General features: G+C 37.1%; 1 protein-coding gene across 1 annotated transcript; it reads left to right on the forward strand.

Moving 5' to 3' along the window:
• Positions 1-4556: 4556 nt before the first annotated feature.
• Positions 4557-20303, forward strand: STK17A (serine/threonine kinase 17a; the record flags this gene model as incomplete). The annotated part of the gene is made up of 6 exons (XM_009078339.1): positions 4557-4769; positions 11772-11916; positions 17514-17640; positions 18464-18512; positions 18637-18816; positions 19624-20303. Coding segments are annotated over 6 exons (1048 nt in total), but the record flags the coding sequence as incomplete, so codon positions are not given.
• Between the last annotated feature and the right edge of the window lie 1036 nt (positions 20304-21339).

A 21339-nucleotide genomic window follows, 5' to 3' on the forward strand; every position in this document is an offset into this window, starting at 1 on the left:
GTGCCTCCTGCTGCTGCGAGACTCACCCGGGGCTCCTCCGCCTGCGAGGATGCTGTGGTGTTCCCTGGAAGCCGGTGCGAAGTAGTGGGTACTGCGATAGATTGCCATCGGAGAAGGAAACAAGCCCTTTTTTTCCCCCTTCCTTTTTTGTTTCCTTTTTTTCTTTCTTTTTTTTTTTTTTTTTAAATTTCTCTTTTAGCTTTGTAAGCTGTGACATGCGAAAAACAGCTCTAGACTACTTTGTGGTGGCGTGTGCTTGAGTGTAACCTAGCGGCAGAACTCTTCCAATAGTTAAAAGGCTGGTTAAGATCTTGGTTTTGGAAGTGGTTCTGCGTGCGAGGTTTAATCCATGTATAGTTTCAACACCTGTCTGATAGAAAGAAAGGTTTGAGGCAAAAAGCCTCGTTGAAAGGTTTTTGCGTCTCGGGAGCTACTTACGTGGCATTTCAGCACCACTAAGCCACTGTTTCTGTCTGAAATTCTGTCACTTCTTAGAAAATGAATGACAGTACTCTTAGAATCACATGTGCTTCATGTAAAGAGTATTCAAATAAAAAAGATTAGATGCAGTACTGCAGGATGTATAGCAAGATAGTCTCCTTGATGTTTGTCCTTTCATAAAGTTATGCCAGCTGTGTAGCTCAGTTTATACACCAGCAAAAACAGCCCCTTTGGAGCCAAAGAGAAGTTTCAAACCGAATTTAGCTGCTGCTCTAAAAACCTTTAACAATTTTGTAGGTTGTTAGCTTAATGCTCAATTAGTAACTCTGATGTGCTAGTAGGGCAATACCTGTTTAAACGTGGTGGTCTAAAGCATTCATATGGGAAGCAGGTGGGAGAAGCAGCCCATAGTGAGAAAGGTGGTTGTTTTAGCATGCTGTTGTGACCACTATGTCCAAGGCCTGGAAACTGAAGCTAACTAAATGCAGGCTACAAATCAGCCAAAATTCTAAGAAACAGTCAAGAAGGCATGGGAGCAGTATAGCACAGGATGTCCTGGTATCACTGCAGCTCCTTCTTTGTAATATTTTTTATTTGATGTTCAGATGACTTTTCAGAAGCTATTTTGTAGTGAAGTGAAATCTTCTCATAGGACTGGGTAATAGTCATTGACCTAATCGGAACATGGACTAGATGAAAGTTCCTTCTGGCATGCAAAAAAAACCCCTGAAATGATTAGCTTTACATTATGAACAAGAATTAAATACTGCAGCAAGTCTTAGCCTGCAGCTTAAACAAGTAAATCTCAGCATGGCTTTTTGTGGGGAATGTTTTTTCACCAGAACTATGTTTAAAGATAACCTTTGCATGAAGGTTGTGATTTTGCACCTGTAGTTATGTTTAAATGAGCTAAGTGAAGGTCTCTGTTCTGGATCTAGGACAGCCAAAATTAATTGGTGTGACACTAATGTTCCTGCTTATCTGATTTGACATTTGATTTGTGATTTGACACCTTTCCTTTAAGCTATAATGTATACCTGATGAAACAAAGTAATTCTGTTGGCAATCTGAAAAGATGACATTGAGCGTCTTTGTCATCAGATATGATTTATCTTAGATCATAGTTCTTGACTGAGACTCTTGTGAGGACTGAGAACTACTTCTAGTTTCCCATTCACATCTCCCTCCGAAGCATTTTTATTTGTGGTGGGGTGACTGGTAGTCTGTTTTCAGCTTGGAAAATGCACATTAAGTTTTTCATCACCAAGCTGTTATTCCTTCAATGCAATGTTCTTGCTACTAACTCTTCTTAATATGCTAAATTAACAATGCTCTTATCTAACACTATTTTCACTATTTCATAGACTGTTTTCATAAAGAGTTTTGAAAAGCAGGATATTAAGAAAGACAGAGATATGAGGTGTATGCAATGTCTATAGGAAAGCTTGTTTATATCTGTCTGTTTCTATTATTCTGTCTCAATGAGAAAAATATTTAAAGCTTCTCTTTTGGCCTAACCATATAGTGGATCTTAGCTGTGAAATTTTCTCGGACACAAATCTAGAGCCCTGCACAGTCATTACTTCTACTAGTTATAAACATCAGGTTTGTCGAGTTTGATCTTTTTTGGGGGGTTGTATTCAGAAAAGATGAGTTCTAACAGGCAGTGGTTATAATAGCTCTAATTATAGGCATAACCATAAAGAATCTGGGCAGGATTCTTGGTGTCCAAACAAGTGAGGGTTAGTGTTTGTCAGGCAGCTGAACTCCTGTGTAACCTGTCCTTTCAATTACGTCACCTGTCAGGCTTCTGGCCAGCTCAGCTAAACAGGACATGTGTGGCCGCACATGGTGGTGGCTCTTGCTGTTTCTTGCTTCTCCATAATACTGTTTTACTTCCATAGTGACTAATGTGTGATGAATTGGCAACGTTGGTGCTCATTAGGCTAATTAACTTGTTTCCAGATAGATTTGGTATGTAATTAAGAACAGCTCGGTGCCTGAAAGCTGCTAGAGAGATTTCAGACTTTTCTAAGCCACGTTCTCTAGGTCCTTCCCTGGCTCTAGAATTGAAAGGTTTTGAGCTCTAAGGTGACATTCAGCCAGAAGGAAGTGGTGCATTCAGAGACTATTTAAGGAGAACAGAGAAGGCTGAACCCAGGCAGGGGTCTAGATTTTCTTGGTATAAAGGCTTAGTATCTATCAGGTGTTAAAATAACTTGCTGTTAAAGGGCTTATCTGATAGTTTCTCTATTTATTTTTATCTATTGAGTTTTTTCTTAGCAGCATAGTCACTACTTGTTTTTTTTCTTGTGATGTTTTTGGTGCTAGGGACTGTAGCAAGTATTTTAATATGTTTGATAAACGCATAGCTTTGCATTGTACTCAAATTTTGTGCTACAAAATCCTGTAATACTATTTTTGTGCATTTGCAAAGCTCTATATTATTGTCTCATGTATATATGAGTAATTAAGAACTTTCTCTCAGAAAATTGGATTCAAGGCATTGAAATAATATTCTTACTGTTTGTCTACCTTCACCAGACATCTGTGCTGTGCTGTGATCTAGGCTTAATACCTATTGTGCTGTAGATAATGTGTGCTTATGCAAAATATTGTTCCTAGAGGAATAACTCTGGCTGTATCAGTGGTTACAGGTCCAATTACTTCCTTGAGATTGCCTAGCAAATACCACTCTGTGGGTGCTTATTTGACTTGATTCATTTAGACTGTGTGATTTTGAAACAAATGCCTATTAAAAGCAGGCTGACCACAGCTTTGTTTAACAGTTACGTTTCATGGATCGCAGTCTTCTGCCAATGGGCTGGGAGTTGTGAGGAGGAAACTGTGACATGAGCTGAATTAGTTAATTCTCTGAACTTCAGCTTGGGGATGGCAGAAGCAAAACCCATTGCAATTGTATTCCAAAACAGATGATGGACTATGTTTTTGGTTTCAGCAGCTCTACAGTAAGTTAAGAACCAAAATAAAGATCTCCAGGCTCTTCTTGCAGCTTTGTAAGAAAATGTTTGCATATAAATAAAAAGTAGTTTTGATGAACATCATACTACTTGTAAGAACTAAAATAAGATTACCATACTTGAAAGTATGAGAAATAATCATTGCATTAGATGACAGATATTAATTAATAGACCTTTTCAGTCTAAAAATCAGTATTGTGAGAACGGAACTGAGTAGAGCAGGTGGTGTGGGACTCTGTTGCAGGGAAGTTCAGAGCAAATACTTCAGGCTGCTGTGGGGGAAGCGTTCTGACGTAAGAGCTGCAGTGTGGTTTTAGCTAACCTGCTGGCTTGGTGCAGCTCCTCGGTTGTGTGTCCTGTCAGAGATGACGCTCATTAATGTGGGCTGAGCACTGTGCTCTCTTCTGCTCTGTGTGCATTCCTAGCTACGTAAGCAATTGTTGCAAAAATTTTGTTACAGGGCTTCATGCTAATCGTGCTGCTCAATTTCATTTAAATCATCCAGGTTCCTTCCTTATACAGTGAGTCTAAGAATAAGGGACTGTGGGAACTGTTAAACAATCAAAAAACTCTGTCTGTTATCATTTGAGACATATCATGGTGAAAATACCAAGTGCCATCTTCAAAAATGCAGAGTAGAGTCTGGATATCACATGGCAAATGGAGCAGGACTCAAGGAGAGTGCTGGTTGCTGTTGCCTTGAGTATGGTGGGATACTTGAGGATACAATAACTGGATTATTGTGAGACAGAGAAAGCATAAATTGTCTTTTTGTACATTTTGGGTTTGCCAGATTTTTAAAATTAAACTTTTGAGGATAACAATCTTGGGAACACACAATAAGCACAGCTTATTTATTCTGTATTTTTGAAATCCAGGTTCTTTGAGTTGGTAGATTATTCTTTTAATTCCTTATTTTTCATGGAGGTTATATTACATTCTGGGCTGTGGTGTTCCTTACTTTTAGGGATGGGGATTATCACTCAGCAAGACATCTTTCTAAAATTAGAATAAATAAATGTACCCACTAATGGTGATTTGGTTCAAGTTTCCTGAAATGTTAATTTGTAAGGGCAATACTAAAGTTGTCACTAAGGGACTTAAAAGTAACTTTAAATTCTTATTTAATTTCAGGGGAAAATTTGCAGTGGTGAAGAAGTGTATCCAGAAAGATACTGAGAGAGAGTTTGCGGCAAAATTCATGAGAAAAAGAAGAAAGGGCCAAGACTGTCGGATGGAAATAATCCATGAAATTGCAGTTCTTGAGTTGGCACAGTGCAACCTCTGGGTCATTAACTTGCATGAAGTTTATGAAACTGCAACCGAGATGATTTTAGTCCTGGAATAGTAAGTACTAGTAATAATTCCTGAATAATCTTTTGCAGTATTTGCTTAAAATTAATAATGAAAAAATAGTGTATTAATGTGGTAGTTTTTATTGCTTGCCTGTTATGCTTTGCTTTTGTCTTCAAAAAGAATTGCTAAGAAAATCAGTATTACAAGAAGTTATGTTCAGTCTCATAACTACTGCAGATTATAATGGATTTCTCTATTTGTGTAGTGTCTTTCAAAGCTGAACTCTAATTTATGTAGTTTAAAAAATCTTTAATGAAATATGAACTGTGTACACTCCCTGCTTGTAAAAGAGGAAGAGGAAAGAAGCAGTGAGTATCTGTTCAAGAAGTGAAGCTTATTTCATTGACTGTGACAAAGATAGGGTTTTTTACCACTTACGAAAAAGGTATCAAAAGCAATATCATCGTTGAAAAGAAACTATTGGAAACACAAAAAAAAAGCTCTCTAAAACATTGTCTTTTGGGGGAAAGTAAAAGAGGAGGGTTGAGACCTAGAAAAGTTTCTTTCAAAGAACTTGTGACTCTGCATTTGTCTTTGTGGTTTTCTTCACCTGAGTTTGTCCAGATGGGTATTCCTGCAGCTGTTGTGACTGTTCGTCTAATACACCAGTGCCTTAGATACTTGACATCTAGGTTCCAAGAGGCAGCCAAGTGCTTGCTGCTATGGAACTCTAAGTTCCTGTTCAAGCTCTGTGGATTTTAAATAATTAGAAGAGGAATGGTGAGGCTCAGTAGCTCAGAATTGCCTTAACCTGTCTGCTAAGGTAAATCTAGTTTGTGCAGCTCTTTTCTTACTTGATAGCAGAAAGAAACTGTGAGTAACTTTGTGTCCCAATCACGTCTCCTTTAGAAGTCAAAAGAAACTGTCTTTAAAGTTCAGTGAAATGAAATGAGACCATGTCTGCTCTGTATCCTTCTAGAATACTTTTTTTTAAACTTCTCTGTGTCCTTATGGAATTCATGATATATGAAATATTCAAGTGTCTGTTTGCATGCAAAGGTGTGACAGAGCTTCTTTAGTTCTAACTGCTGTTACTGGAAACTCATAAATACCTGCCTTAAACACTAGCAGAAATTAAAACTAGGATACAGTTTGCACTTCTGGATCCCATAGGGATTTAATACGAGCCGTAGAATCCAAATATGCGATGAGTTTTGTGATAATTTAAATGCAAAACTGCTGGTTTTCTTTTAGAACTCAGTTCTCTTACTATTGCAAAACTTTTTTAATCCAAAGTGTTAACTAGGTTGTTCAGTAATTAGCAAAATTATTGTTTTTATACTCATCAAACAGTCATAGCTTGTTTCAGATAAATAGCTGAGTGTTAAGTGTTGTAAATTACAAGAACAGTCTTTCCCTGAGTTCAGCAAATATGTCTGGATGCTTCTTTGAAAGTCAACATGTTCCAGAGACATGTTGCAACAAAACAGGTATGAATGTTAGTGAATTTCTGGCATTCTGTGTGCAGAGGATTAAAGAACATACCTAGATTGCAAAGTTTCTCTAGGGCATTTCAGTTTCTATTAAGCTTGATGGTCTGTGTGGCAGATCTTTATCTTGTGAAGGAGTAAAACAAATACTTAATCATTGGCCACTAATCTGCTAGGGTTTTAAAGTTTCTTGTCTTGATGTTGAATCTGCCATAAGGGCTGAGGAGAACACCTAGTGTTTTGCCTTTGGGAAGAGAAATATTAATGTTACATGGAGGGAGGGATGTCGTTCAAGCAGTATCATTTTTTTGACATAAAACGAACTTAAAATTGGCCACTAACAATATTCAGTGTTGAGCAATGGGAAGCAATGTGGCTTCAGCTGTAGCACAGCAAATTGGTGCTTGTCTGCACCCACCCTGACTACAGTCTCTGACTTTTTTTTTTGTGTCACAAGGCTTCAATCAGAGTATTTAAGTCACAGATGAAAGGATAAGTAAGTCTGAAGGGGTAACAGGTAAAGCCTGGAATTAATCTGTGGGTCAGTCATGTTTCCGTATTTCAGTGAAAACGGAATAAATGAAAAATCCTGGAATTCTACTGGAAAATATAGAGATAGTCTGGGAAACTTGGTACATCAGGTATAAAAGGAAAAAAGCAAAAAAACCTTTGGGGCTTCATATATGTATGCAACCTACCTGACTTTTTCCAATTTCTTTCAAAAGAAAGAGCAACAGAGCATCTGATGTTTAAGAACTGGTGGGTTTTTCAAGTGTTCATCACCATGTTTTTATGCATCTGTGGAAGGGGCAGATGATATTAGTGGGTCATTAGCAGGTGGGATGTTAGAAAAACCTAAGTGCAACTTCAAAAATCTAAATCATTAAGTATGATGTTTTGAAGAGGGTCTGAACTGAGCAATCATCTGCCAGGGTCTTGTGTAAATATAGTAGACTTTTGTTGTGCTTTCTCTAGAAAAAGTTGTTGTTATCATCTTGAGGACATAGTCAGCGTTTATCCCATGAATTGTGGGTTTTCACCAGTAGTTAATTGGACCTGGTTAATGTTACTACTTGTATTGTCTTGGACATTGCTTATTGTCCTGCTTACTAGAGGTGTGAAGGGTTAGAATGTTGGCAGGAAACAATTCATTTGACATGGGATTCAACAGATAGAACTTGAATCAAAAACCACTGTAATCAGGAATAACTGTGCTGCTCCAATGTTTGCATCTTGTCTATTAGAATAATAACCAAGTTGTTCTTGCTGGCAGTCTCAAATCTAAACTGGAGCTCTTCAGAAGGTTTTAGGGGAAAACTTCTCAAATGGTGTTAGTTACCTTTGTTTGTGTTTCAGTTCTTCAGCTGCCTGATTGGAAAGGTTAAGGAAAAAAATAAAAGCATTTGTCTGAGAACAAAGAACTTAAAAGAACAGTGTCTACAACTTAATGTATTTGCATACTTTTCTTCCTGTATGTCCTCTCATCAGATACGGATTTACAGTTTTCTCAGGCTTTGGGAACATAGGCATGTTATGGTAGCCTTACACTGGAAAAATTCTCAGCTCACTTGCTTACTATCTAATGGTCTGCCTAGCCAAGGGAAAGGGCTATGGCTGTCAGCAGCAGTGTACATGAACCTTTGTGGCTAGTCTTTCAGCCACTTTGGTGTGATCTTCTTGTACTATAAGTTCCATGTACAGAAACTAGGTGAGTTTCCATTATCTTGCAAAGATAACACTTTCAAGAAAGACTTTTGACAGAGTTTAAGATTGAGGGAGTAAATTTTTGCCTCTTGCAGACTGTATATGGTCTCACTCAGCCTTGAAATCAAGTCTAAATACCTGTACTCTGAGGATTTGTACTTCTGATCCGTTAGAGCTCTGGGAATGTTTAATTTTTTCAGGTGCACTGAAATAGATTTGTTTAGTCTTTTTCTAATGATGGGTTAAAGGGCTGTGTTAGTGGATTGTAAGTGCTCTTGAAAGAAGTTTGATGCAGATTTTCATGCAGTGTAATGTTAAGATACATTTCAAGGAGGATAAGTAGTCTCCATTTAATCTAAAGTCAACATAATTATAGCAAAGATTAGTCCTCCAGACTTCTAAATGACTTTGAGGTCATTTATGCTGATAAGCAGCAGTAAAATGCTATAATGCTTTTCATTGATGAAGAGCAATTGGATTTTGCAGGAAACTAAGGAAGTTAATAGCACAACAATACTTTCATAAATTAAAATGGCTAAAGAATTGTGGTTGCCATAGCTTTCAACTTTGGAAAGACTTCTTATGTCTCAAATCTTTTTCAGACACAAAGCTAAGGGAGTGTGTACTAGAGAAATAATGTCTTCTGAGTAACACTGGATTTCCAAATGTTGTGCTTTTAAATATTTCCTTATCCATTTTTCTAGATTAAGATGGCTTGTTTTCCGAAAGACTTTGTTGTCCTAAAGCTAATTCTTTGCTTTTATTCCCTAGGAACATTTTCAGTGTAGGTGGGAGGGGGTGCCCAGTAGTTTGCAAAGTTATTTCATAATGACAATTAGAAAAGCTACAGTTTAATAGAAAAATGTGTTCTTAGAGGAAAAATGGGTAAATGGTATAAACAAAAGTGGTCTGCATGTATACAGAAATCACAGCAATGACATGCCCATGATACTGTCCTAGCAGGTATTTTAATGCCTTCTGTGGTTGGATTAATTTAATTTATTTTTTTTTCTGAAATCTAGCTGGGGAATACAAAATAGCTGAGTTGAAACTATAAAGGAGCTTGGCAAACCTTGGCATAGGTGTGTGGGAGAGTCTTTTTGGAGTTCATTTTGACACATAGTACTTCCAACTGCTTGTGACTGGGTTGGCTCACAGCTGGCTGACTGTTTTGCTTAAGGGAATCAATTAAGCTCACTCCACAGCAACAATACACAAAACAGTCTTGCAGTGTCAAATTTCCATGCCTTCTCTTAAAGGGTTGCTGCTTACTAGTTTGAGTGTGGTGATTTTTGAATAGAATGAATTGTCTGGAAGAAGTTTTTCTATCTGTGTCCTAAATGGCAAAGTTAAGATGGAAGAATGAAACATTGCACGTGAAGTCACCTTTCCATGTGAAACTATTTTGTAAAGCTAAGTGTCTATGGTAGCTGGGAATGGCGATGCCTCATAAATCACGAAGTGGGTGTGCATGTGTAAGGGCTGTATTTGCATGTCTCACTCTTAAAAATGCTGATGAACTTAGGCTTCTTCAGAAGTGCTGGGAGGTACTTAAATACATCTTTTTAAAATAAAATTTTCTGGATCAAGGGTTTTCTACTCTCATGTGGCGGCATGATTTCACTGATGGGACATTGCTTCAACTTTTATTGCCTTGACTTTAAACACATAGTTCAGAGTTCTATAACTGTAGTATTAAAATTCTAGGTAGCATACATTTTAGGCTGGTGCCTACTTCAGTGTTAATTAAGTTACACTAATAAATTGTAACAGATGCCTACCAAGTAGACATAAAGCAAAATGGGCTTTATAAGCCCCTTCTGCCCTCAACTCCCCCTGATTTTTCAGCTGGGCCTATAAAAAGTAAAGTGTGATTCCTGGTCGACAACAACAGGTTTTGGGTATAAATACTATTTCACAGAATTAAATAGCAGAAATATTTTTTTCTGGATTTGAAGTGGCAGAGCTACACCAGCAATATCCCAGGGCTCTTGCTGTAAAACACGTCGTGTTGGTGCTTTTGGTAGTAGATCTTATCACTGTATGTGCATTATAATTCACTAGTACAAGGAATTAAATCACTCTTTCAAGTAATGTATGTCATTCTTAAAGTAGAAAGTATAATTTATGGATTGCAGTTGATTTTTTTTTATCCCTATCCAATTGATGTTGCTTTTTCAAGAAATATGGTTTCAAATATTAGAATACACCAGCCTGTGTTAATTTAAAAAATATCATTAATATCTGAATCCTGTTCAAAGCTGAAATATTACTATTCCATGAATTAAATGAAAATGTATTTAAGAAAGATGTGATAGTGTCAGGCGTGTGCAATTTTTCTAAAGGAATTAAAGTATTAATATTCCTTTGAAAAACTCCTTTTATGCTTGAGCTCTATCATCTCTGATACAGGATGAAGAAAAATAATTATTTAATAGAGACTTAATTTTTTTAGAAAGAAAATCTTAGTTTAATAAATCAAATTGTACTACTGTACCAGTTAGCCAGCATAGAGAACAGAAGGATAAAACTCTTTAGAAAATGTTAAGATTTGACCTTTTAAATTATTTTTTTTTGTAAGACAATCTGCTGGGAGAATTTAAAATAACAGTAGTGAGAATATCCAGGAAGGCAAAAAACTATTTTTTAAACCATGAGGCTTTTAAAGGTACTAAGACTGTAGCAGCAAAGTAAGTGTAGGCAAAATAAAAATTTGAATATATTTAAGTGTTCTTTTTCTGGGGGTTTAGTCTAAATACACTATTTTGTCGAGCTCTCATTTGCTGTTATACTCGTGTTGAGTATGCCTTGCTGTCTTCTGGATTGCTCAGGTAATACCATTTATTGGAAAAAAAAGCAAGCAATAGCAGAACAGTTGGCTGTGCATCCATAAATATTATTGCTTGTGCAAAGTCACATTAGGCATGTCAGTCTGGCACAATTGGAGAAGGTGCAGTCCTCAGGGGTTTCACCATCTCTCACTAAGGGATGATTGTAGAATTTCATGCGGCACAAAGTGTATAGTGTTGATTTCATAGTAGCAGTTCAACAATCCATACACAAAGTGACCCCATTCTAATGTGCCCATTCTTGTTCTAAGGTGGAGCCTTTGCTCAGTTTATTTTACTTTGGATGCTCCATGGTTATATTGCAAAACAACTATAGTTCTCTAGAGTCATTGCTATATGGAGATGGTACTGCATGTGGCTTCAGAGTGCTTAAAAACATTCATATCTAGCTGTTTTTATTTTTTTAACTTTGATACTTGTTTAAACATATATAAACAAAAGAGGAAGCAAGCTGAGAGCTAAAATTTTCAGAAGCATCTAAAAATGAAAGATGTTTAGAAACTTAATGCATCTCTGTATACCGAGACTTCATAAGCAATTCAATTACAGACTTTATAGTTAGTCTTTTGAGGATGTGCAGATCGTTTTGAGGAGGATGGGAGGCAGGGCTGGCTTTGCTTTATGTTTGCAAAGGCTTATCTTGGCCAAACTTCCTTGTAGTTCATAGCAATGGCAAACAGCACACCTTTTATTAAAACACTGCCCTTAAACAAACATGGCATTCACCTTAACACATATAGTGTTTTCAAAGCAGTCTCCAAAATTTCTGTAATATTCACATTCTCTAACTATGTGACTAAAATCTTTGCTTCTCTCCAAAGCTACCATACTGCAGAGAACACTTCCTAGGCTGTCCAAGCTTGTCATTTGACATTTCTTATAGCTGAAAATATCCCTGTTGGATACTACTGCCTGCTGATTTAGCTGATGCTAAATAAAATAGTCTGAGTAGAACACAATGGGTGCTATAACTTAGTCTTTGAGCTTATAATATTCATACTGTTCCATAGTGCTGCTGGAGGTGAAATCTTTGACCAATGTGTGGCTGAAAGAGAGGAAGCCTTCCAAGAAAAAGATGTTAAACGACTTATGAAGCAGATATTAGAAGGAGTTTCATTCTTGCATAGAAACAGTGTTGTTCATCTTGACTTAAAGGTAAGATTGTTGCTGTATTTTTCTCATTAATTTCTTATCTGCTTTCTTTCCTGCTGGCCAATTTGTAATTAACACTTTTCTTATCTAATTATGCCTTAAATGACTAAGTTCAACCTTTGGGATAGAGTGGGCACCAGGGTTACAAGCCTTTTTGGGGTGTTTCTATGATTATGTCAAATATAATCCTCATTTGATGAAGTGAAATAGTCATGAATTCAAAAGAGGGTTTCCCTTGCATCTTAAATTGCAAATGAATGCTTTGGGTAAGACCTGAGACATTTTTGAAGTGCAGAAAAAATGTCTGGGTATTATATGGCCATTGAAAAACAGATTTGTTTCTTTGTATTGAATGAGGCAGAAGGATGGCAGAGACACTGGTAGTATGAAGTGTAATGTTTCAGAATTAAATGTTCACATGGGACTGGTAAATCAATGTTTTAGAGACATTAATAACACTTCTTTTTTTTTAATTACTGTAAAACTTAATTTAAATGCTTGTCATTTGCTGCCAAACAGTTAGCCAACACCCTATTGGTGTATAAATTATTATTTGCAGGAGTTAATATTTTTTTCATACTGAAAAATAGTTTTTACCCAAATCAAGAGAAAAGTACAGTTGTCATCATATGAAATCCAGAGTGTTGCATGTGGTTTAGAAGGGAGTTGTAACAGGGATCCAGAAAACTATCCTCTCCAATTGACAGCAAGCTGCAGTTAATTTCATTTAGCTTCCATTCATGAACTCATGTGGAAGGTGCAACTTTATCTCATTATAAAGTTGAACTAGTTCTTTACTAAGCAAGGCAGTATAAAAAGTATCTTGCACTAAAATTTTTTTTTTTCCTTTTACACATCTTATTCCTGTATTTACGGAGTATGTAGTGAGCTGCTGCATGTTTGTTCTGTTGCTGAGATCCTTCCTTTCACTTCATTGTTATTTTGGCACTATTACAAAGCTACCAGTAGATTTCAGTATCAGGCTGTACATGCTTAATATATAACCTAACATATCACAAACTGTTCATCAGCTGCACATAAATATCTCACCTGCCTGGTTTTCTAGCCATTCAGTCATATTATATATAGAATCCTTTAAAACTTTGAGTTATACCCACAAAATATTTGTAACTGTACTAAAATGATTAATGGAAAATTTTTAGCAAGTGATGTGAGAATAAGTGTTCAGAAAGACTAAAAACAAGCACTTAGAATTCCTTAAAATTCTCATATGCTTAAACAAGTTACTCAGTGTCTCTTCAATGGTTGTCTATTGAATTTCCTTGAAGCCAAGTTTGTAAGGTTAAAACGTGGTCAGTATATATCCATACATTTGTAGTTAAAGCTGTGGTATTCCATAGCACTACCAACTGGATATCTGTAATTGGAATGTGTTGTGGTTTATGTGACTAGAGTACTTACTGGCAAAAGTAAACTGAGGTGTTGGTTGCAGCTTTTGAACAGATATCTCCTTCAAAAGTCAGAAAAACTTAAGAACTTTCCAACTGATCAGAAAACTTATGTTCTAAAATGGAGCATGTGCAGTTCTCACTGGAAGATCCACCACTGCTTTGCTGACTTATGGAAGTTCAGAGCAAATTGTCTAGTGATTGCAGTTAACGTGTTTATACATTGCTGTTGAGTGCAATGTGCTTTTAGAAGTGGACCTTAATTGCAGTGTGATGACTTCATGATATATGAAACTATTGGTCTTTGCAAAATAAGGTTCTGGGAAGTCTTCAGAGTACTGGCAAATAAAGATGATGGAATCTGTAGGATTAAAAAACATGAGTTGCAAAGATTGACTGACTGGCATGCCTTGCAAGACTCTTTGAAAAAAGGCCCTTTTTTTAAGGAATATAAACATTTGGGTTGGGTGCTGGGTTTGGCTGCATATTTATTAACCCATTGCCCTCAAACCATCTGCTCTGTAGTATGTCTTATGCTGCTTTACATTGTGGCTTAAAGCACCATGGAATTTACGAAATGCTTGGTTTTGTGGTGACATTGGAAGACTTACACAAGAGTACTGCTGTTATGCAAGGTGTTTGCCAATAGCAAAGTTTACAAATTCTTGCTAAAATATTTTTCTTGTGCAATTAGTTTTACCTTTGTGCCTCTGAAGGTTTCCATTTGATTTGTCTGTTACAAATACCTTCAGAAAAGGACATCCAATTTTCTGTATGTTGTACCTTCAAAAAAGTCAAACTCTACACCCAGAACAATTTAAACCCAAGTGGTTGTCAGTATGTAGTTGTCAGCTTGTTGTTGTAGTTTTATGTTGTAAATCTGATCAACCAGATCTCTGACACTGACAGCTACCTTGCTTTAGCTTCTGTGTGCCCGCTTAGAATAGATACAAGATTTTTTCCTGTGAGACTAAACACTAAATTCGTTTGCTGTTTGACTTCATCTTGAATTGGTGTTTGGGAAAAGGTTAAAGCAGTTGCAGATGGAAGAGGATTTAAGAAGCTGTGGGGGCTGAGGAAGGACTAGCTGCCTCTTGTCTACAGCAGAGATAGGTTAAGAGTCTTTACATAGCCCAGGGGTCTAGGAGAATGACTCCTCCAAGCAGCACTCTCCTGTACTGTGTATTACTCTGGCCATCCAACAGGCAACTTTTCCCTTTCTTCTTCTGTATTGTGTTCAGAGATGACAACTAGCAAAATCATTATTTCAGATTTTTTGGGGCGTTGTTTTACAGTAATATTAAAAAGGTAGACTAATGCAATTACAAAAGAAGCAGCCTGTTAGAAGAACATTACAGACTAATTTTCTGAACTGAGTTTTCCAGGTGGATTAAGGTGAAATGTTTATTACACAGGAATGTAGTATTAATAGATTTGTGGCATTCCTTGTCTAAAGGAACACCCAATAAACTAAGACAAGGGTTAAAAATTGAATTGGCAAATTTTCAAGGCAAAGCAACAGTTTAATTTGAAGTTCAAACCTTTAAAGCTGTTAGAGCAAAGCTGTTTGTTAATAGGCAGGTATAGCATATACATGTTCTACAGAACCTATTTTGATTATTAGTTTATGGGACTTGCATTGCATATTTTGGGGAAGAAAGTGTGATGCAAGTCTAATAGGTCTTCACCTTTAGTGACTGTTGCGTTTCTTCTAATTGTACACACTTACCAAAATAAAAACCCCAACCCCTAAGCAAACTCTGGTCTTACATTTCAATTGCTTAAAGACATGAGGGTCCTTCACATTTTTGGGGGGCAGACTCATCAGCCTAGTTTAATATCTTTAGAAACAATGCTCCTGGGGTAACTCAGCTGATTGTTTTTCCTGTTTCTGCCCATTGCTTCTTGGATAATTCCTGTCTTTTCTTCTAGGAATGTGATTTTTTTAGAGTATTATAAAATTATATAACCTGCAACGTTAATGAATTTGGGCAAGGTGAGGGATTGATTAGTTTGAAAACCTGACCTTTATTGTATGTTCTTGGTCCTTATGTATCTCCTTGACACCAACTAAAGACACAAGAAATAAGAGGACCTTAATTGGAACCTCTAAGCCTTACTGCAGTAGAGGGGAGGTTTTTGAATGCTGCCATTTGATGGTTTTCATCAGCCAATGCGTTAGTGCTTGAGACTAAGAGCAAAATGCCCTTTTCAGAGTGGCTACCAGGAGAGCCTCCAGCCAGCATCTCCCTTGCCTTTGTGGGCTAATAGGCATTAGGCAAGCCTAGATGTGTTTTAGCAGAGTACAAACAGAAGAGAAACAGCATTACAGATGTGGGAAAATGATCCTCCTTTTCTTAAAGTTTTAGATAAATGACGTTGAGCTGAAAACTATGCTAAGTTCAAAGGTGTGGCTTCTTTAAGGTTTCATACTGGTGCTTAGACTGTCACTTCACACGAAACCCATAATGATTCCCTAAAATAAGAAAATGACTGGTATTTCATTATGAATTAATTTAGAGTTATGACTCAATGCATACAGTAGACAGATTTTTTTTTTTCCCTTGTATAGGTGTATTTTGCATAGTAAGATTATTTTTTCAAGAAAAAGACAAGGAAAACTTCTGGTGACTACTTTATATACTAAAATATAATACAGGGCTGAAGGGTTTCATAAACTCTTCTATTAAAAACTGCCTCATTTAAATATAGAGAACAAATCCTTTTCTTATGCTCTTAATTTGCCTCTTTAGAATGTAACTAGATTTCTCACTGGAGAGAACATCTGAGAGGCTAATGAGGGAGGCATGGTCAGCTCCTTTGGATGTTTGCTTTTCTGATACAAATAGAGAACAACAAATGTGAACTATGAAGCATATGGTAATGTGCAGCTCCAGCCTTTGTACAGCCATCAGACTCTAGTTTGTAAGAGAAAAAAAAAAAAAAAGGGTTGTTCTTAATATGGAGATTTACAAGCAGAGAATATATTGACAACTTCATGGACCTAGTTTGAAATACCGTGGTTAAACTTTGCAGGAATCAAAGAACTTGACTATATTCAAGTCTTGCAGCAAGGACTTTTTTAAAACGTTCTTGTACAGCTTTATTTCTGTGTTCAAAAGCAAGGCTGTTTCTGTGAGAACAGACTTTCCTGATGGACTTAGAGGATGGAGAACAGCTCTGTGATTAAGAAAGAAGTGTAAATGTTGGTGTTGCTCCAGTTGGATTATCAGTCAGTGGTTGCTTTGCTGTTCGTACTTTTCTGTCCTCCTCCCTTTTCAATGACTCTGATGCAAGATGGTCCAGGCTCCCAATAAAGGCTTCCTCACTGTCATGGAACTTGGGCTCACCAGAGGCATGAATGCAGTGTCAGTATTTGGAGAAGTTAGTGATAAACCCCTGGGGGCAGGGAGGGTCACACCTTTCCTTTTTTGTTTTTTTTGGCATGGGTATGCTTCAGTTGCAAAAAAACTCAGCCCTGTTTTCTAAAGTCAGTTTTCAGGCTATTTTTGTGATTTGAGCTAGCATTTAAAATAGTAAGGAACTTCTTAATGACCACAAAGGTGCTTTGAAGGGAAGACAGCCAAGATCTAGTGCCATCAGCGTGAACAATTTTATCCAAAGATGATGCTCTTAAAAACCTGTTTTTCAGGCTGCTATATTTTTTTTGAAACTGTTCTTCAGTTGGTGTTCTGTAATGCAGTTGTTTGTACTTTGAACAGGATTGAGGTCAGTTGCAACAGGCCTTCTTCAAACAGGTGCAATCAAAAAAGCTCTGTGTGTTCAGAGTTTTTTTAAAGGATGAGGTCTTTTTGAACACCCTTTGACAGGAGGTATTTTACACTGTCTGTTGGAAGGAAGCAAGGAGGGAAGGGGAGTTAAAAAGGTGATATGAAGGACTAGAGGTGCAAATGTGCAGGTACTTGTATGCTATTGTTAAATGACAGCTATTGGTGTGTGCTTTGTATGTGTTATAAGCTAATAATTGTTTGATTGTCAGTTCTGAACAGAAAATCCTGCCACTCCTTTTAGCCTATCTGTCTCTTCAAGGTCACCTTGGGGTAAATAAATAAATGATCCTGGGTATCGTACTTGTTGTGGAAGGCATTATTTCCACTCATGATCTAAAATTATTATGTCATGAACATTAGATTTGGGTGATCCTGAAAGTGTCCTCCTTTTGTTTCTCAGCCCCAAAATATTCTGCTAACCAGTAAGTCACCTCTCGGAGACATTAAGATAGTGGATTTTGGCCTTTCCAGAATAATGAAGAGCAGTGAGGAACTAAGAGAAATTATGGGAACTCCAGAATATGTAGGTAAGTTGTTACTATGGCTTCTGGGTGTTGGAAACAGGAATGACCTCCATCTGGAGAATGTCAGACTGGCTGTGTAGTTACTGTGTTGCAAGATCAAGTTTTGTTACCTGGACTTGGCACTGCTGCAAAGGGTAGCGCTGGCAAGTCTTAGTGTCTAATGGACAGTGATTGTGTGCATGTGTTGAAGATGAGCACACACTTTTGGTGATTTTTACCAGCAGTGATAACAGGTATTACTTGGATTAAAAGTTTAAATGCACATACTCAGTCTCCAAATATGGTATTTTAGTCTGTGGATGTCTGCATCCTTGTTATTTTTTAAAAAAAAAGCACAAACCATTTCAGTCTCCAAATATGGTATTTTAGCCTGTGGATGTCTGTATCCTTGGTATTTTTTAAAAAAAAAGCACAAACCATCCCAGGCCTTGAAAGTATATTTGAAAATATCTGCAAGTTGTGTGGTATATCTTCATTGTGATGGTTCACAGTGCTGAAATATGGAATATTGACTATTTCTGGTTTTTTTCTGTAAGAAATTTGTAGACAGATTCCTTAATTGGGAAGGAGACTGGCCTGACTTCTAAAATGAAAATAAAAGGAAAAACACTTTTCGGACTTAAACTCAGTGAGTGATAAAAATCACTGGAACAATTGAATAGAATGTTTTGATTTAAATTGAATAGAAATATCTTGATTTCAAAAGATCGTCATGCTCCGAAAGGCTTATCTTAAATTTTACCACATGTCCATATTGCATTATGTAACTACAATGTAATGCCTGCATATGATGAAGCCCACTTTTTTTTTTTCTCCCCTTGAATAGCTCCTGAAATTCTGAGTTATGACCCAATCAGTACAGCAACTGACATGTGGTGAGTCTTAACTTACTTTACTGAAAAGTGTTATTGGTTTGTTGTTTAATTTTCTTGGGTTTTTTAATTTATTTTTTTAAATGGCAAGCTAAAAACTGCTTTTCTGTTTTTCCTTTTAATTTAGGAGCATTGGAGTACTGGCATATGTCATGCTAACAGGGATATCACCTTTCTTAGGGGATGATAAACAAGAAACATTCTTAAATATATCTCAAATGAATGTAAGTTACTCTGGAGAGGAGTTTGACCTTGTATCAGAGTCTGCCATGGATTTCATCAAAACTCTGCTGGTTAAGAAACCTGAGTAAGTAAAATACACAGTTGTATATGCTAATGTGTCAAACTGAATATATTCTAAATGTAGCAAGTGCTAGCATTTTCATTTTTGAAGCATAAGGAAAGTTTGATTTCATTGTGCAACTACTTTTGTTGCCTATGAAAAGAGAATTCTTCTATTTCCATCCAAGCTCATATATTCTGAATATGTCCAAGTGTTAGTAATTAAAACTCAAATTAGTTTCAGAAAACTGTACATGAATTGTAGCATGTGGCACAGTATACTGGTTCTTCTTGCAGGTACTTTGCTGAAGTCTTTTAAATGAACTGTGCTTTTGAGTCCTTAATTTTGGATCAGTTGGTAAAGCACCTTACTTTTTCCTGGTTCATTAGTATGCTTTTCCCAATGAGCAGCAAATTGGCAATTCCAGGTCTCCAAATAGAAGAGGTGGTAACTGTGGAACTTCACCAGTTCCTTATGGGACATGTCAGCTATTGAAATTGCTTACTGCTTATCTATGGGAATACTTACAGAATGTGATTTTCCTATATATAAGAAGAAAAATCTGTATTAACTTTCAAAGTTGTTTGGCAACATGGGAGCATAAACTCATATTGGGGATCTCTGAATTCCTTTATTTCAAACACTAGCAGTTCATCTTGGACTGTTGTTGGCCTTTTGGGGTAAAAGGGTAAAAGATGATTGTCAGTGCATTCTATCAGTCTGTCTTTAATACAATCATATCCTTGGAATAATTTGTAGGGATCTCTTCTGCAAGGTACTGGGTTTCATATTCAGTTGGACATTAATTTTAATACTTTCTTTCCTCTGCAGGGACCGGGCAACTGCTGAAGAATGTCTTCAACATCCATGGTTAGAACAAAGTTATAATCCTGCTTGCAGGGCCTTGAATAAGAGCACAGGAGGGGAGACCAGTGGTGCCATCCAGAAAGATGCAGATTCTGCCTCTGAAAAATCAGTAGATGCTGAGAAGACTGAAGAGGAAGAATCAATAGTGACAGAAGAACTAATTGTCGTGGCTTCATATACACTGGGACAATGTAGGCAGTCAGAAAAAGAAAAAGTAACTGAGCAGAAAGCCATTTCCAAACGATTTAAATTTGAGGAACCATTACTGCAGGAAATACCAGGAGAATTCATTTACTGAACTGTGTGGAGCTTCATAGTTGTAACTGCAAGGCAGTGTTTTCTACTAAAAAAAATATCCTAGACAGTTGAATTTCTGATATGCAATAAATGTTCTAGATAAAAAAAGTGTTGATAAGTGTCATCCAAGGAAAATGTGCCAAGTTCTTATTTTCATGGAACAGATAAACAAGATTTCAAGTGGCTAACAAGAATTTAACAAAGATAAAAAGCTTATTTTTATTTGTAATTTTTATTTCTTCTGTTTGTTTGAGGTTTTTGTTGTTGCTTGCTAACAGTTTATGTGTTCCAGTGTTCTGGAGAAGTTGACATTGGAAGTGTTTCAGTGACAGATGACGAGAGTATTTTAGGATATGTTTTGGCATTTAATGCTGGGTTTTCCTCACACTGCCTTTTGGCACTCACTCCTGACATCAGTGGAACTTATCTGCTGATCTAAAACTTGTATGAGAGGATAATTTTATCAACTGGTTCAACATACAGATTTCAAAATGATACTGTGTGTATGTTTCTTTGTTTACGTCAAGTAGAAGAGCCACACTCATCTGGTGTGTAGTCAAACAGTGAGCTGTGCTTCTGTAGGAAGAGATGCACATGTCCCACAGGTAGAGAAATCTGTACTGGAGATACCTCTTTGTTTGGGAGCGCAGTAAAATCCTGCTCCTGAGGGGGATGTATTTGCTTAAGTCAGTCACTGGTGAGCCAGCAGAGATGGCTTCCTTCCCCTCCTGTGTTGGGCGAGATGTGCTAACAGAATCCAGGTCAGTGTGGCTGTACAATGTTGGTGAGAGGAAAGAAGGATGACAGAGGCTGATGTAGCTCCTCTGAAGTTATTGAAGTTCTCTCCACTGACTTCACCATGATAGATTAGACAGTGACAACTAATCGGGCTTTGATTCCACCTCTCCCAGAACCTGCCTGGGGTTTTACTGGGAGCATGAGGTCTTTTCTGTCTTCTTTCTGTTCCTCTAACTGCTGCTTCCAGGAAGAAAGAAGCATCCTTAGGCTAAATTGCATTAGCTTGTTCAATATAGCTCTCAGATGAGGAGGAAGATACTGCTTCCTCTGAAACAGCGAAGCACAGCTCATGCCTCCTGCTTCCTGATCACTCTCCCTTAGACACTTGGAAAAACAGAATGTTGTATGGTGGGGCAGAGTGGGATTAGGGAGCTGTACCAATGGGTCATAGTTCTCAATGGACACAGTCCCTCAGAGGACAAGGCAGGGACCAACTGGGCATCAAAACTTAGTGGGTTTTGCAATGTACAGGTCTGAGGATCTTGGACTGAGTCCTAGTTTCCTAAGAAATCTTTCATATTGATGCTGTTCCAAAGTTTAATTTTTTTGTAATTGAAGTTTAGTACTATTATATTGCATACTGTT

This window comes from Acanthisitta chloris, unplaced genomic scaffold (genome assembly GCF_000695815.1).
Source record: "Acanthisitta chloris isolate BGI_N310 unplaced genomic scaffold, ASM69581v1 scaffold9157, whole genome shotgun sequence".
Taxonomy (NCBI): Eukaryota; Metazoa; Chordata; class Aves; order Passeriformes; family Acanthisittidae; genus Acanthisitta; species Acanthisitta chloris.